Source organism: Lampris incognitus, chromosome 4 (assembly GCF_029633865.1).
Source record: "Lampris incognitus isolate fLamInc1 chromosome 4, fLamInc1.hap2, whole genome shotgun sequence".
NCBI classification, from domain to species: domain Eukaryota; kingdom Metazoa; phylum Chordata; class Actinopteri; order Lampriformes; family Lampridae; genus Lampris; species Lampris incognitus.
The window spans coordinates 39,247,014-39,263,824 of record NC_079214.1 but is presented as its reverse complement, the minus strand read 5'-3'; the positions used below and the strand labels follow the sequence as shown (position 1 = coordinate 39,263,824).

General features: G+C 46.0%; 1 protein-coding gene across 1 annotated transcript in view; it reads left to right on the top strand.

Moving 5' to 3' along the window:
• tpcn2 (two pore segment channel 2) overlaps nt 1-16,811 on the top strand; it is a 52,370-nt gene that overhangs the window by 307 nt on the left and 35,252 nt on the right. Inside the window, exon 2 of the mRNA XM_056278689.1 lies at nt 16,597-16,652. Within this exon, the coding sequence (XP_056134664.1) occupies nt 16,597-16,652 (56 nt within the window). The remainder of the gene's footprint in view (nt 1-16,596; nt 16,653-16,811) is intronic.

Sequence of the window (16,811 nt, the reverse complement as noted above, 5' to 3'; positions counted from 1 at the left end):
TACGCACGGCCGACAGGCGAAAGGTGCGTGTTTACTGGGCTGATATATTCTGCGTTTTCTGATCTGACACCCAATAGTGGAAATCGATTGGTCACACACACGGTGAATTTCAGATTCAGACAACTTTATCTCAGAAGGGCAATTCAGTTCCCACAGTCCACCCAGACAAGCGGCAATCATCACCATGTCGGAGACAAGACAGAATTTCCCTTTCCTTCTCGCTCTTATTTCTTGTGCACGTACAATCACAAGAATGTAAACGGTCGCAAACAAGCGCACACTAAATCCGTGAACTGTTAACTACTTATAACCAAGTTGTAACTACGAATTAAAGTCTCGATAAGGTTTCATTATTGTGTCAGACTTCTGTTGAGGAGCTCCCTGTACTTTACATGCTTCTGCACTAACTTAACATAGGGCTAGTCACACCACATGCCACTGGGACCCTCTTATTCTATGACGGGGAGGGACACACCGGCAATACTTTGAAGCCATTAGCAAACTAGCTGATTTTGAAAAAGCAAGTAGACCTGCCCTCTCCACAGCCGCAACAAGTCAGCACCAGCCCCCAATGCAAGATGGTCAAAGCGGCCCAGCCTGCCCATCACAATCAGGCGTAACATAACGTAATGTCAGTAGCGAATGAAAGAAGTGAAAACACGCAACTTTAAAATGACCAGCAACAGCGAAATGCACTGCACAGTTGGCACCTAAAAGAAATTACTGGGAGACCGCTGTGCTATATTAGAACAGTCATGTAGCAAGGCCAAGATAGTGATAAACTAGCCTACTTAAAGTCTGGTGTCAGAGGACCATGACACATGAAAACATAATCCGTGACAGCGCACCTTGACAGATGAAAACATAATCGGCGACAACGCACCGACACAGATGAAAACATAATCGGTGACCGCGCGACTTGACACATGAAAACATAATCGGTGACGGCGCACCCGCACATTGACAACATTATTCATGTCTGCGCATAGGCCTTATGAACACAAAATACAATTGTTTAGGTTTATTATTAGTCTAATGAATAAGTTCTACTTACATCATAGGTGCACTCTCCAGGCTTTTCGCTGTGCAAAGTCTTGACACTCCGCCAGCTAGCTAACTGTACGTGTGGATTATTCTACGCAGTAATGAATGCACGTCCATAATTACGCGCGGCTATACTTTGCACAATTTTTGAACATACCCTTTGTTGACATATATGAAATAAGTGTGCTCTCAATTGTAGAAGTAAATCCATATTTCTGTATTATCACATAGGCAAACGTAATGAGTACATACGGGTACTGTATGATGGGCAAGATAACAGCCAATGAAATGCGCTGAGATTGACATGTGGTCTGTGCGTATTGTCAGTGTGCGTCAATAAAGCTTCTCTTTCTGCGTCGATTCCGGTAAGAGCGGTGGTGACGCCCCACTGTGTATTTATTTCTCCGTAAAGTTCGCATTTATTTCGGTCTACTACTGCACTGGGTATGCACGCCAGAATCGCTGAACAGTTCAACTCTGACAACAGGTTATGGGCCCAGCGTTACCCAGAGATAGTTATTAAGCGATTTGCCTCCGAGAGAAATATCGCAACGTACCGCGTGTGTCGGTTAGCATGCCAGCACCATGAGTAGAAGGGTCGCCGAGTCAAATAGCAGGGGCGAAAGACCCAGGATGGAAAGATCGAGTAGCCGCTGGTCTCGGCTAGTCTTTGACGGAGATGAAAAGAACTATGAACTGTGGGAGACAAAAGTTTTTGGGCCATTTTCGGTTACAAGGGCTAAAGGACACTATTTTAATCGAGCCTACCGACGATGATGGACGGGCAGTAGATGGAGCGAAAAATGCCGAGGTATTTTGGGAGCTAATCCAGTTTCTGGATGATAAAAGTTTGTCGCTGGTAATGCGGGAAGCAGCGGACGATGGGCGGAAAGCGCTAAAAATTCTGAGACTATTATGCAGGTAAAGGGAAGCCGCGTATAATTAGCCTGTATACAGAACGGACTTCACTTCAAATGTCGAGCAGTGAGTGGGACTGAATACGTTATACGCGCAGACAGCCATCACCGCATTGAGAAACGCTGGCGAGACATTGAGTGATGGGCTGTTAGTAGTGTAACCGGTTATTTTCTTGCCCGGTGCGGGATTCGATATGGGGTGTATTGCACCACAAGGCGACATCACTAACCGCTCGGCTAAAGGGTTAGACCCGTTAGCTAGGGGCTAACGTGTGTTATTAGTAGTTTACAGTCGTCACCCTCCCCGGAAGCGCGCCCTCGCGCTTTGTTATTCCCGCGCTCCGAAGAGACTTCTGAGGATCCGCACACTTCCTGATCCCACCGCTGCCACCAATGTAACCGGTTATTTTCTTGCCTGGTGCGGGATTCAATACGAGGTGTACTGCACCACAAGGCGACATCACTAACCGCTCGGCTAAAGGGTCAGACCCGTTAGCTAGGAACTAACGTGTTTTATTAGTAGTTTACAGTAGCAATGATTTTGAAGGCACTACCAGAATCATTCAAACCGTTCGCTGTTCATGTCACGCAAAGTGATTTGACAATGCCTTTTGCCGAAATCAAAACGAAACTACGGAGCTACGAGGACACTGAGAAAATGCGCGCAACAGCACCCGACGACAACGTAATGAAGGCGCGGGTGCAGCCGAGTGCGAGACCCGCTATGGCGAGTGCTGGTGATCGCGGAGCCGCGAGTGAGGACATAGTGTGCTTCAGATGTGACCTAAAAGGACACAAAGCAGTGGCGCCCCCAGAAATTTTTCATCGGGGTGGCCAAATGGGGCCACTGAAAATCTTTGGGTGGCACACCAAAACCAAAAGCCATGACTGAATTTCGGGAATTCTATGCTGCTGTTGTAGTATACTGTGTAGGCTAGTTGAAAACTGTCAATATGAGAGTTGAGAAAAATATACATTATTGATTTAAATGAACAGCACCTAATGTAAGATATCAGATAGAAGCATATTATGCATAATCAGAAGCATATTCCGCATATGCGACTCGTGGCTGGGGGGGGCCAGCGGGGGGGGGCCAGGGATAGTATCAGGGTGGCCGTGCCCACCCCTTGGGGGCGCCACTGACAAAGCCAGAGCACGTCAACGCAATCAGTGGTGTAGTCGGTGCAAAAGCACCACACATCGGGACGCAACCTGCAGACGGAGACAGCGGCAGGACGACGCCCGACAAGTGTCCAAGGAGGCGAGCAACAAGGCGTATGCATTCCTGACGAGCGACGGGGACGTGGAGATCCAGCCAGGGTGCGGTGTCAAGATGAGAGGTCTGATGGTGGACACGGGAGCAACTTCACATATCATCACGGATATAGCAAAGTTCAAGAAATTCGACAAGTTCCAGGCCGAGACGCACTGTGTGGAGTTGGCTGATGGCACAAGGAGCTACGGGAGCGCAGAGGAGACGCAGAGGTGTGCTTGATTGACAACAGAGGGCGACGCCACAACACGACGCAGAGACAGGCGTTGTATATCCCCTCATACCCGCAGGACATCTTTTCTGTGAAAGCAGCTACTGCCTGCGGAGCAACCGTAATCTTCAGGGAAGGAAAGGATGTTCTACGAGACAGACGGTACACAATTCCACATTCATGAGCATAACAGACTATACTACTTGCACACAGTAAATGATGAATGTGATGACCAATGTAAAGCACGTTTGATATACAGACATGGCATGAGATTCTAGGGCACTGTAATTACGATGATGTTCAGAAATTACAAAATTTTGTTGATGGTATGACCATCAAGGGCAAAGTAGACAAACCTACCCTACATTGTGAAGTGTGCACTCCGGGAAAATGTATCCAAACTATGAATAGGGAGCCTAATGTGAGAGCCAAAGCAGCTCTAGAGTTGGTACACACAGATCTAGCGGGACCAATAGACTCAAGAGTCCAGAGACGGGTATAGGTTTGCGTTATCATTCACTAATGATTGTTCCAGTGCAGTGTTCGTGTATTTTCTAAAAATTAAGTGTGACACAGTGCAAGCAACAGAGAAGTTTCTTGCCAACACAGCCCCATACGGGAAAATTAAATGTATCAGATCTGACAATGGTACATAATTCATGGGAAGGAATTACCAGGCACTGCTCAGCAGAAATGCAATTAGGCACGAGACCTCAGCACCATACTCACCACACCAGAATGGTACAGCCAAGTGAAACTGGCAAACCCTGTTCGACATGGCGAGGTGTATGCTAATAGAGAGCGAGTTGCCAAAAGTGTTATGGTCCTATGTAGTGCAGACAGCAGTTGTAGTGAAGAACAGATGCTTTTGCAGTCGCACAAAACAGACGCCTTACTTAATGTTGACAGGAAAACGGCCTAACATTTCTAGGATGCAAAAGTTTTGGTCAGTGTGTTATGCCTATAAGCATGACAAGACAAAACTAGACTTGAGGTGTGAGAAAGGAATCTTTTTCGGGTACGACAAGAATAGCCCAGCCTTACGTGGTCTATTATCCTGACAATGGGAAAGTGCAGAAGCACAGACTAGCTAAGTTTGTGTCAAAAACGATTGCAGAGCAGCAGATACAGACTGACATGACACCTGATGACGATGACTTCGAGGTGCAGAATAGGGCTAACAAGACCAGGCAAAATACTGATGTGAGTCCAGGATGTACTCGGAGCCATGTCTCAGTAACTAGGCCTGAGGTGAACAGCAAAACACAGATGGGTGAGCCCAGCCATGAGCCTACACAATACCCTTCTGGAAGTGAGGAAGAAACCAGATTATTTAAGTGAATATGTATCTGATGAGAGTGATGATCAGGTACTGACGAACATAGATTACTGTTACAGACTGATGTGTAATGTACCCCTAATATTCAGGGAAGCAGTAACCTCAACTAACTCAAAGGAATTTATTAATGCAATGGATGACGAAATGCAATCAGTCAGAGAAAATTACACATTTACCCTGACCAACTTACCAGAGGGTAAGAACGCAGTGGGGGTTAGATGGGTATATGTGATTAAGAACAATGTTGACAGATCTGACCAATACAAGGTACGGTATGTAGCTAAGGGATACAGTCAAAAGATGGGTGTAGACTATGAGGAGACATTTTCTCTTACCGTTAACTTGACCAGTATCAGAGTATTGATGCAAAAAGCAGCACAGAAAAACCTGATTTTACTTCATGGATGTCAAAACTGCCTACCTACATGCACCAGTAGATTACGAGATTTTCATGGAACAACCAGAAGGTTACGAGGTGAAATCTAGTACACATGAGAAGTTGGTGTATAAGCTAGAAAAGTTATATGGGTTAAAACAGTCAGGCAGGAACTGGAACAAAATGTTGCATGAGTATCTGAATGAAAATGAGTTTTTGCAAAATCCAGCTGATCATTGTGTTTACACAAGGGAAACAGAAAATACCCTGAGAGCAGGATAAGCGGTTCGGAAAATGGATGGATAATTATAATATGGGTTGATTATTGCTGCCAGTGATGAAAATGCACTGAAGGTTGTAAAGGAGATGCTCACGGCAAAATTCAAGATCAAAGACTTAGGTAAATTGAAACATTTTCTTGGTATTGATTTTGACCAGATGGTAGCAGATGTTATGACGAAACCCGCAACAAAATTTAAGTTAAGTTTGCGAAGTTTATGTTTGGAGAGTAACCATGTAAGTGAAAGGTTTCATGATGCGAGGTAGAAAACCTTATGATGTTTTAAGTTAAGACAATAACAGCATGAGAGCAAGTGGGGGTGTTGACATATATGAAATAAGTGTGCTCTCAATTGTAGAAGTAAATCTATATTTTTGTATTAACACATAGGCAAACTAAATGAGTACATGTGGGTACTGTATGATGGACAATGATAACAGCCAATGAAATGCGCTGGGATTGACAGGTGGTCTGTATGTATATAACAGTGTGCATTTGTCAATAAAGTTTCTCTTTCTACGTTGATTCCGGTAAGAGCAGAACTGATGCCCCGCTGTGCATTTATTCCTCCGTACAGTTAGCATTTATTTCGGTCTAGCACTGGGTATATACGCCAGAATCGCTGAATAATTCAACTCTGACAACACCCCTTTATGGTAGACTCAGTGCTCGAGATCTTTGATAGTGGCAAGATAAAGAGGGGTGTGTGCGTGCAGGCCTCAGTGCAGCTGCATTACCCGCATTTATGGTAGTTTCACCTCTGGTCCTCTCCAATATAGTCCAACATATTACACTGATAAAGTAGTAGATACGTACTATTTTTGTATCCCTAACTTTAGTTCCTTTCAGCAGTTTTAAAAGTATGAGTAAGCCTATTTCACACATGGTAAATACTATGCAATTGATACTGGATATACCCAATATTAAAAAAAAATCATTTAAATGATTAGATTTCTAGACATGTAAAGGTATCTGTACATGAAACTCTTTGTATCTATGTTTGTTATATGTACATACAGTGCATCCGTTAAGTATTCACACCCCTTCCCTTTCCCCACATTTTGTTATGTTACAGCCTTATTCCAAAATGGATTAAATTCCTTTTTTTCTCATCAATCTACATACAATACCCCATAATGACAAAGCAAAAGAGGTTTGGTAGAAATATTGCATGTACATAAGTATTCACACCCTTTACTCAGTACTTGGTTGAGGCACCCTTGGCAGCGATTGCAGCCTCAAGTCTTCTTGGGTACGAAGCTACAAGCTTGGCACACCTATATTTGGGGTATTTCTCCCATTCTTCTCTGCAAGTTGTTGGACTTCAGCTCACTCTACCAACTCATCTTCATCTATGTGAGAGCGTAGTCCTGCGTGTTTGTTGATAAAGCAATAGGAGAAGATGTTCGGTCTCAAAACCATCCGTTTTATTTAGCAGTAAATGGATAAAGCATACAGAGCTCTGGGTCTAGATCTTCCTATCCCTGACAAACAACAGATTGTGTCAGTTCACGAAGTCTGACTCCCTCTCCTTTCCCTGACCCAGTCTTTATACTATACAAAGTGTTGACTGAATATGGATGTGTGATCTTCTTTCTGATTGGTCCATTCATCTGACTCCGTTTCCGCCTCACTGATATCCGGACTCCAGGTAATCTTCTTCTCCATCTGTGTTGCAGCTGCCGTCGTAAAATCCTGTTCCTATCTCTGAAACCACAAATCACAGCACATTTCATCTCCACTCCCCCCTGACCACAACACTTCCAGTGTCCCCCTTCCCCATTCAGAGTCGCCAACCCTATGCAAGGTCAGGGACCCTCACACCTTCCATGGAGACAGACATCTTGTCTCTACTCCCCCTTTACCACAACATCCTTATTGCTCCCTTTGTTATTCAGAGTCGCTAACCTTATTTAGGGTCAGTGACCCTCACACCTAATTTACTCTGCGACCCTCTGTCTGCTAACATACTCAGTACTTTTCCACTGCCACTATAGACCCTCCTGTCCTTGTAACAAGCCCTGTTCCTCATGCATATGTTTTCCCAATGATTGATATATCCTTATATCCCTTATTCCAATTAATACATTGTAATCATCATTATTAAACATCACACCATTACATTTATCTACAAGATCTTCTCGAGCTCTGTAAGATTAGATGGGGAGCGTCGCTGCACAGCTATTTTCAGGTCTTTCCAGAGATGTTCAATGGGGTTCAAGTCTGTGCTCTGGCTGGGCCACTCAAGGACATTCACAGACTTGTCCCGAAGCCACTCCTTCGTTGTCTTGGCTGTGTGCTTAGGGTCGTTGTCGTGTTGAAAGGTAAACCTTCGCCCCAGTCTGAGGTCCTGAGTGCTCTGGAGCAGGTTTACATCAATGATCTCTCTGTACTTTGCTCCATTCATCTTTCCCTCGATCCTGACTAGTCTCCCAGTTCCTGCCGCTGAAGAACATCCCCACAGCATGACGCTGCCACCACCATGCTTCACTGTAGGGATGGTATTAGCAAGGTGATGAGAGGTGCCTGGTTTCCTCCAGACGTGACATTTGGCATTCAGGCCAAAGAGTTCAATCTTGGTTTCATCAGACCAGAGAATCTTGTTTCTCATGGTCTGAGAGTCCTTTAGGTGATTTCTTGCAAACTCCAAGCGGGCTGTCATGTGCCTTTTACTGAGCAGAGGCTTCCGTCTGGCCACTCTACCATAAAGGTCTGATTGGTGGAGTGCTGCAGAGATGGTTGTCCTTCTGGAAGGTTCTCCCATCTCCACAGAGGAACGCTGGAGCTCTGTCAGAGTGACCATCGGGTTCTTGGTCACCTCCCTGACCAAGGCCCTTCTCCCCCGATTGCTCAGTTTGGCTGGGCGGCCAGCTCTAGGAAGAGTCCTGGTGGATCCAAACTTCTTCCATTTACGAATGATGGAGACCACTGTGCTCGTCGGGACCTTCAAAGCTGTAGAAAATGTTTTGTACCCTTCCCCAGACCTGTGCCTCAATACAATCCTGTCTCGGAGGTCCACAGACAATTGCTTTGACTTCATGACTTGGTTTCTGCTCTGACATGCACGGTCAACAGTGGGACCTTATATAGACAGGTGTGTGCCTTTCCAAATCATGTCCGATCGATTGAATTTACTACAGGTGGACTCCAATCAAGATGTAGAAACATCTCAAGGATGATCAGTGGAAAAAGGATGAACCTGAGCTCCAAAGGGTGTGAATACTTATGTACATGCAATATTTGTTTTTTATTTTTAATAAATTTGCAAAAATTTCTACAAAACCTTTTTCACTTTGTCATTATGGGGTATTGTGTGTAGATTGATGAGAAAAAAAGGTATTTAATCCATTTTGGAATAAGGCTGTAACATAACAAAATGTGGGGAAAGTTAAGGGGTGTGAATACTTTCTGGATGTACTGTATGTTCCCATTACCTACACCTTTATACCCCAAATGAAATAACTGCATGGATGAACAATTAATCAAAAGAAAAAATACAAATGAAGTGCAGAAGCAGTGTGCACAGTTTCTTTAATTATTATGCTGTTGTCACAAACCTTTGTGTTTACCTAAGATGGTGTCACATGCTTCATCATTGCCAGTATTTCAAACACATTGTGCAATGCAGCTTTCAGGTCATTAAGGTTTGTGTTCCAGCAATGACGAACAGGCCGTGTGGGGTTTCCAGCTGTTTGAAAGTTACCTTGTTAGCAGGATGCAAACTACACAGGGGCATTAGGAGCGTGGATCCTTGTGGAAAGACAAGAGCTCCCTGAAAACATGATTTGGCCAAAAAATAAAAAATTGGGGGGGGGGGGTGTCTCTAAAATATCTATTACATAATTTTTCCCCCCGACAATTTTGCTAAATGCATTTCTATATTCTCTTCTACAACAATCAAATGTAAATTCTTGGATAAAAACTCATGAATGAATGAGGGATTCATCACTCATTCACGATGAAGATCCAGCTGTGTTATTCCTAAAATTACGGGGGTACAGTAGCAAACTGACGATATTTTACTCAATTCTTACCCTGTTTATGTGTCTGTTTTAGGCCGTTTCACTGCTGCATGGCCTTTGCATTTGACCCGTTTCTTATTTGCTGGGATATTATTGTGCTCTATTCTATTTGATAGTGTAGTATCATAGGTAGTGTTTGTTTCCATACTTGTCTCTGAGGTGCAGATCTGCTGATGTAGAATATAGTATTTTCTTGCATCATGGATATTTTATTAGCAATGACTCATTGAAAGTCCTCTCTGAGATGCACCTCTAAATGCAGGAAAAAAAAAGTTCCCCCAAGGCCGTTATATAGTTTGCACCCTGCTTGTTAGTTGCACTGACCACAAATGACACATCCTGGTGTGATGGTTTGAGACCTAGGAGTACTGTGTTTGTATGTGTGTGTGTGTGTGTGTGTGTGTGTGTGTGTGTGTGTGTGTGTGTGTGTGTGTGAAGTCAAGCTAGAGTTGAGTCACCATGTCTGTTGATAAGTTAACTGCTAGATGGAAAAGACAGTTACTAAAAGAAAAATGGAAAAACAAATCATCTGACAGTTGTCAAATGCATTTGTACCAGAGCCAGTAGCAGGTGACATAGAATGCATTCTATTATTCTATTCTATTTAAATGAAATGAACACATTTCTTTCTGAACTTTTTGAAATTTATTTAACTATCCATTGCTCTGTTTTACCTTCCCTCTCTAACTCACATTTTCACTCTTCCCACAAAGTTGTCTTTTCCTGTGCTTTTGAACAAGCAGTTGCCTAAACTAGCCAACACAAATAACTTACTGACTGATTGTGTCTTAGCCCGCTGATGTCATCTTGCCTGGTCAGCCAACATGTGGATATCTGCTGAAAAAACGGCAACTTAAACAGAGTTAATATGCACCATGAAGTATAGCCCACTAAACCCATTCAATAATCCATATCTGGTGTGTTGATGTCTAAAAGCTTCTGACACTGCCAGTCTTCGAAAAATGCCATCGTTAGCTATGTCACTGTTAGAAAATACCGTCTGGTGGGCGTCCGGGTAGCGTAGCGGTCTATTCTGTTGCCTACCAACATGGTAATCGTCGGTTCAAATGTCCGAGTTACCTCTGGCTTAGTTGGGCGTTTGCGAGTGGGAAGTCGGATGTGAGTGTGTCCTGGTCGCTGCACTAGCGCCTCCTCTGGTCAGTTGGGGCACCTGTTCGGGGGGGACAGCATGATCCTCCCACGCGCTACGTCCCCCTGGTTAAAACTCCTCACTGTCAGGTGAAAAGAAGCGGCTGGCGACTCCAGATGTATTGGAGGAGGCATGTGGTAGTGTTCAGCCCTCCCCAGATCGGCAGAGCAGCGATCGGGATGGCTTGTAAAAGTGGGGTAATTGGCCAGATATAATTGGGGAGGTGGCTGAATAAAGCATGGTATTAATCGCGACTCCCTTGCCTGTCGTATATGCACATGACATGGTGTCAGAAGATCTTCGAATCCACTTACCTCAATAATCGGGAACGGAGTTGGTCCGGTGAGACGAGGAATGGCAAAATTTAATCCCCCCGAGGCATTTGATTTCACGCAACCGGCGGCATGGCCGATTTGGATTCAGAGGTTTTCCCGGTTTCGACTAGCAACCAAGCTAAATGCGGAGGATGGTGAGATCCAAGTCAATTCCTTCATATACGCAATGGGGAAAGATGCAGAAGCTATTTTTAATTCATTTACGTTCGAAGAGGCTTCTCACGCTAACTGTTATGACAGGGTGGTCAGTAAATTCAACGAGCATTTCGTACCACGGAGAAATGTAGTCCACGAACGTGCATGTTTTCACCAGCGCTCGCAGAGAGCTGGAGAGACTGTCGAGGCCTTGGTGAGGAGGAGTTTATATGAGTTGGCAGAACACTGCGAGTTCGGGGCATTAAAGGAAGTGCATATTCATGATAGAGTTGTGATCGGAGTTGCTGACCGAGACGTGTCACAGAAGTTGCAGATGGAAGATGAGCTCACGCTAGGAAAAGCGGTGCAAATGGCCCCCCGTCAGTTCGAACTGGTTAAACAGCAAAATGCGGAAGGAATTAAAGCTGAACTGAATGCAGTTAGCAAAGCACAGGGCGCCAATACCGACCGCCACCACAGTAACGCTAGCAACCACTACAATAAGGGCGACGGAAACGCACAGCGGCCCAAAACAGCCTGCCCCCGATGTAATCGCGCGCACGGGTAGCAGCAGGAATGCCCTGCACGCAACAGGCGTTGCAGAAAATGCGACAAGCTGGGGCATTTTGCTGCCGTATGCAAAACCAGAGACGTGAGGGAGGTCGTTTACCAGGATAATGCGTATGAGGGCGAAGCGGAAAGTGAAAGCCGCCCCTACTTCCTCGGTTGCATAGAGGGGATGGATTTTGAGAAAAAGTGGCAAGTGGAGTTACCGATCTGCGGCAAGTTGGTTAATTTTAAAATCGATACAGGGGCGGACATCACTACCATGTCACAGACTGCATATAGGTCACTGCCTGAACAGCCACAGCTGGTTAAAACATCAATCGACCTGAGAAGCCCAGGGGGAGCACTGCAGTGTGCGGGGAAATTTGTGGCGTGCACGGAGAGACGGGGGAAGATGCACAAAATTGGGATTTTTGTGATAAAAGGGCCAAATGCCAACAATCTATTGAGTCGCAGAGCTGCATGTGAAATGGGCCTGGTTTTTAGAACAGATCAGGTTAGCGAAGATGTTTTCGGGGACATTGGATAGCTTAATTGTGAACCTGTCATGATTGAGCTTCAGCCCAATATACAGCCTTATGCCCTCAGCACACCACGCAGGGTCCCTTTCCCTCTCATGCCAAAGGTGGACGACGAGCTGCAACGCATGCAGTCCTTGGGGATCATCACAGAAGTGACCGAGCCCACAGAGTGGTGTGCACCCATGGTGCCCGTAGTCAAAAAGAACGGCAAGATACGGATCTGTGTGGACCTTAAGCGGTTAAACCAGACTGTTAAGCGCGAGCAGTTTATGCTTCCCACGCTGGAGGACATTATGCCCAAGTTAGCAGGGGCAGGGGTTTTCACAACGCTAGACGCATCGTCTGGCTTCTGGCAAATTCCGCTAGATCCCAGATGTGTAAAACTAACCACTTTCATTACTCCCAGAGGCCGGTTCTGTTTCCAGCGGCTCCCGTTCGGCATCACATCGGCACCGGAGATCTTCCAGAGGGAAATGTGCATTCTGCTGAGAGACCATAAGGGCACGGTCGTCGTCATGGATGACATACTCGTGTACGGCAAGGACCAGGACGAGCACGATAGAAACTTGGAGGCGGTACTGCAGACAATCAAAACATCGGGGCTGAAGCTCAACCGGGAGAAATGCCGCTTCAGCAGGAGTGAGTTGCAATATTTCGGGCACATCATCAGCAAAGACGGTATCAAACCAGATCCAGGCAAGGTGAAGGCCATCTCAGACATGCAGAACCCCGAGAATGTCCCTCAGGTGAGACAGTGGCTGGGTATGGTAAATTATCTGGGGAGGTTTCTACCCGAACTGTCCTCTGTGCTACACCCGGTGAGTGAGCTGCTGAAGAAAGACGCCGAGTGGCAGTGGGGGGAGCCACAACAGCAAGCCTTCACTGAGGTAAAAGCAATGTTGTCTTCCACTCCTGCCCTGGCATACTATGATGCAGCAAGATCCACCATTGTGAGTGCGGACGCTAGTAGTTATGAGCTGGGGGCAGCACTGTTGCAGGTTCAGGGGGACAAAGTTCAGCCTGTTGCCTTCTGCTCCAGAACTCTCACAGATGCAGAGAAGAGATGCTCTCAGTTAGAGAAGGAATGCCTTGCAGGGGTGTGGGCCTGTGAGCGGTTTTCCCGTTATCTGTTAGGCTTAGCTGAGTTTAGCTTACAGACAGACCACAAGCCCCTGGCCCCCCTCATTAATGCATATGATCTGGACAAAGTGCTGCCGAGATGCCAGCGGCTTCTAATGCGTCTAACGCGTTTTAACTCCAGAGCAGTGTATGTTCCGGGTTCACAGCTGGTGGTGGCCGACGCCCTTTCCAGGAACCCACTCCAGAACGGCCGCGGGGCAGACACAGACGGGGATATGCGTGCGCATGTCGAAGCTGTGATCGAAACCAAACCAGTGTCGAGCACGAAGCTGGACATGTTAAAGCAGGCCACGCGTCAGGACGACACAATGCAGAGGGTGATCGGGTACACCAGAGAGGGATGGCCGAGGCACGTGCCCTTTTATCTGCATGGCTACCACGCTGCGAAGGCATCGCTGTCCAAGGCAGACGGGCTGCTCCTGTACCAAGACAGGGTTGTAATTCCCCCCGCGTATCAGGAAGACATCCTACACAGGATTCACGAAGGACACCAAGGCCTTACAAAGTGTCGTGAAAGAGCCAAGATGTCTGTCTGGTGGCCCAGCATCGGATCGGACATTTACCGGAAAGTTACACAGTGCACATTCTGCCAAATCAATAAGTCCTCACAGTACAAAGAGCCCCTACGTACAACACCACTGCCGCCCGGCCCATGGCACAAGATTGGGGCAGACCTTTGCAAGCAGGATGGAAAAAACTACCTGGTCGTGGTTGATTATTATTCCAGGGACATTGAGATCGCCCAGCTACAGACCACCTCCAGTCTACAGGTGATTGAACAGCTGAAAGGTATGTTCGCATGATGGGGCGTCCCTGGGGAACTCATTAGGGACAATGCCACGCAGTTTACGTCAGCCGAATTTAGGCAGTTTTGTAGGAACTATGATTTCCGCCACGCAACCAGCAGCCCCAACTTCCCCCAGGCAAATGGAGCTGTCGGGATGGCCAAAATAATTTGCGGCAGCCTGACCCACACCTAGCGCTGATGTGCTACCGCACCACACCAATTGCTGCCACAGGTGCGAGCTCCGTGCAGCTCATGACCGGCCACCAGATCCGGACCAACATGCCTGTGCTGGAGAGGAAACTCCAGCCACAGCTCTTCGACCACAAGGAGGTGGAGAAGAATGACAGAAGGGCAAAAGAGGCTTATAAGTTTTTCTTCGACAGGAGACACTCTGCACGTGCCCTAACCGAACTGCACTCAGGTGAGAGGGTACGAGTCAAACTAGACGGGCAGAAGGGGTGGAACATGCCCGCAGTCATGGTGAATCCCTCAGGTGAGCCACGCTCCTACACGGTAGGTACGGAAGACGGGGCTGTCTTCAGACGGAACCGCAGTCACCTGCAATCCGTGCCTGCCCCTGCAACTGTTGCAACCCAACCAGCCAGAGACAGCAATGACAACTCAGCCCACCGGTCGCCACCTCATCGGGCACTCCCACGGAGCCGGACATGCCAGCAAGGCCCTCTGGGTTCACCATCACCTCCAGTGGAAGAGTTGTAAAACCCCCAAAGCAGTATGATGTTTAGATACTGAGTGAGCAATGGGGCAGAATAATCCCCACACTCAGTCGAAGGGCTGGGCAGTCTACCCCACCCTTCAGGTTAATTTTTGAATTTTTGAAGTGCATGTCTTCATTGTTAGCTGGTTATGATGTTAATGAGCAAATTGCTAATATGGTATTGCTGTTGCTATGTTTTCCAATCTAGCAATGTTATTGTTTCCATTGGAACATACATGTTGTTTAAAAGGAGGGAGATGTGATGAGAACTACTGTGCCCAGCATGCTGTGTATGCAGGAGGAGGGGCACGCAACAATATGTTTTAGCGCGGTTCTGTACTGGGGCATTCTGGGATTGTTCTGGTCTGGACTGGAAGCAGATGGCTGAATAAAGCATGGTATTAATCGCGACTGCCTTGCCTGTCGTATATGCACATGACAGGAGGAAAAAAAGGGAAAGTTTCAAAAAAAGAAAGTACCGCCTGGTGGAACAGATCTCAGGAAGGATACACTGGCATTGTGATCCAGTCCAGTAAAAAAACATGAAGGAATTGCATTATGTTCAAAGCAGTTTGCATTCATATCTGCACTTCCTTGTGCATAAAACAACCATATTTTGCATCTGTACTACATTAGCTCTTCCACATTAAGAGCAGCTGGTGATGTACAAAAGCACATATTTAAATCTGTAAATTTGAGGATGGTGTACCCATTTGTATTTCTTTTTTTTGCCCATCTTAATTTAAATGTATAGGGTTATCTTTGTCTCCAAGTTGCTGTCGTGGTGACTGTTAGGTTTTTATCATCTTCAGTACTGTTCATGTCTTTGCTTTTCTGTATGGCGAAGCTGAGATGATACAATTTTCCCACCGAGATCAGTAAATTTTCATTCTGATCTTAATGCTTACTCAACCTCTTAGTCTCTGCTAGTGTTGTAGCACACGGAGACCTTATCACCCCAGTTGCAATCATCTCCATCAGGACAGAAATGTTTTCCCAGATGGTGAAGGTGGCAACTCCAAATTAATTACATGTTTACCTCACCTTTGGGTTGAGTGAAAAATAAACTGAAAATACTGAAAAATGCACCTCAAACCTCTATCGCTTGGATAGAGGCCCTGTGGTTAGCACGGTTTCCTCACAGCAAGAAGGTCCTGGGTTCAAACCCCAGGCCGTCCCAGGTCCTCTCCGTGTGGAGTTTGCATGTTCTCCCCGTGTCTGCGTGGGTTTCCTCCGGGTGCTCCGGTTTCCTCCCACCATCAAAATACATACACGTTAGGGTTAATACTCCTGTCTGTGCCCCTGACCAAGGCAATGAAAAGAAGAACCGGAGTTGGTCCCCAGGTGCTGCAGCCTCCCACAGCTCCTATGCAATAGAACGGGTTAAATGCAAATAACAAATTCGTTGTAAGAATACAATGGCCTGGCCTTAAGAGTGTGCAAACTCTTTGGTTGTTCAGAAAATAAATGACGAATCTAACAAGTTTGACAGAGGTCATAACCAAGAATATTATATTCCTATTGCAGTGCCATTTTTGGGGGTTGGGTTGGACTAATTGGACATTTTACTGCACTTTTCAACATCTAGTCGAGTATGAGCCACACTGAGCAAAGGTACACAATGCTTGACAACTTTCAATCGCTACATTATATGTGGCACCTCTGGGATGTACAGAAATTTGTTTTTGTTCCCAAAACAGTTGCATTGTGTTTGGCTCTCTGGCATTTGTTACAGATGTAACATTATTTGATGGTCACGTTTTTCCTACTGTCACAAATAGATGACGAGGCCCTCTACATTCAGCAAGCTGTCGTGTTCATTGAAGATGCTATACAGGTATGAGTTGATTTCAAATGAAGACAACCCTTGTGTTTTTCTACAAATTTGAGACATGGTAAAATAAAATACACATATAAAGGTTCGAATATACTCTTGCAAAAAGATGTTCTTGCACACACGTGCGCGCACACACACACACACACACACACACACACA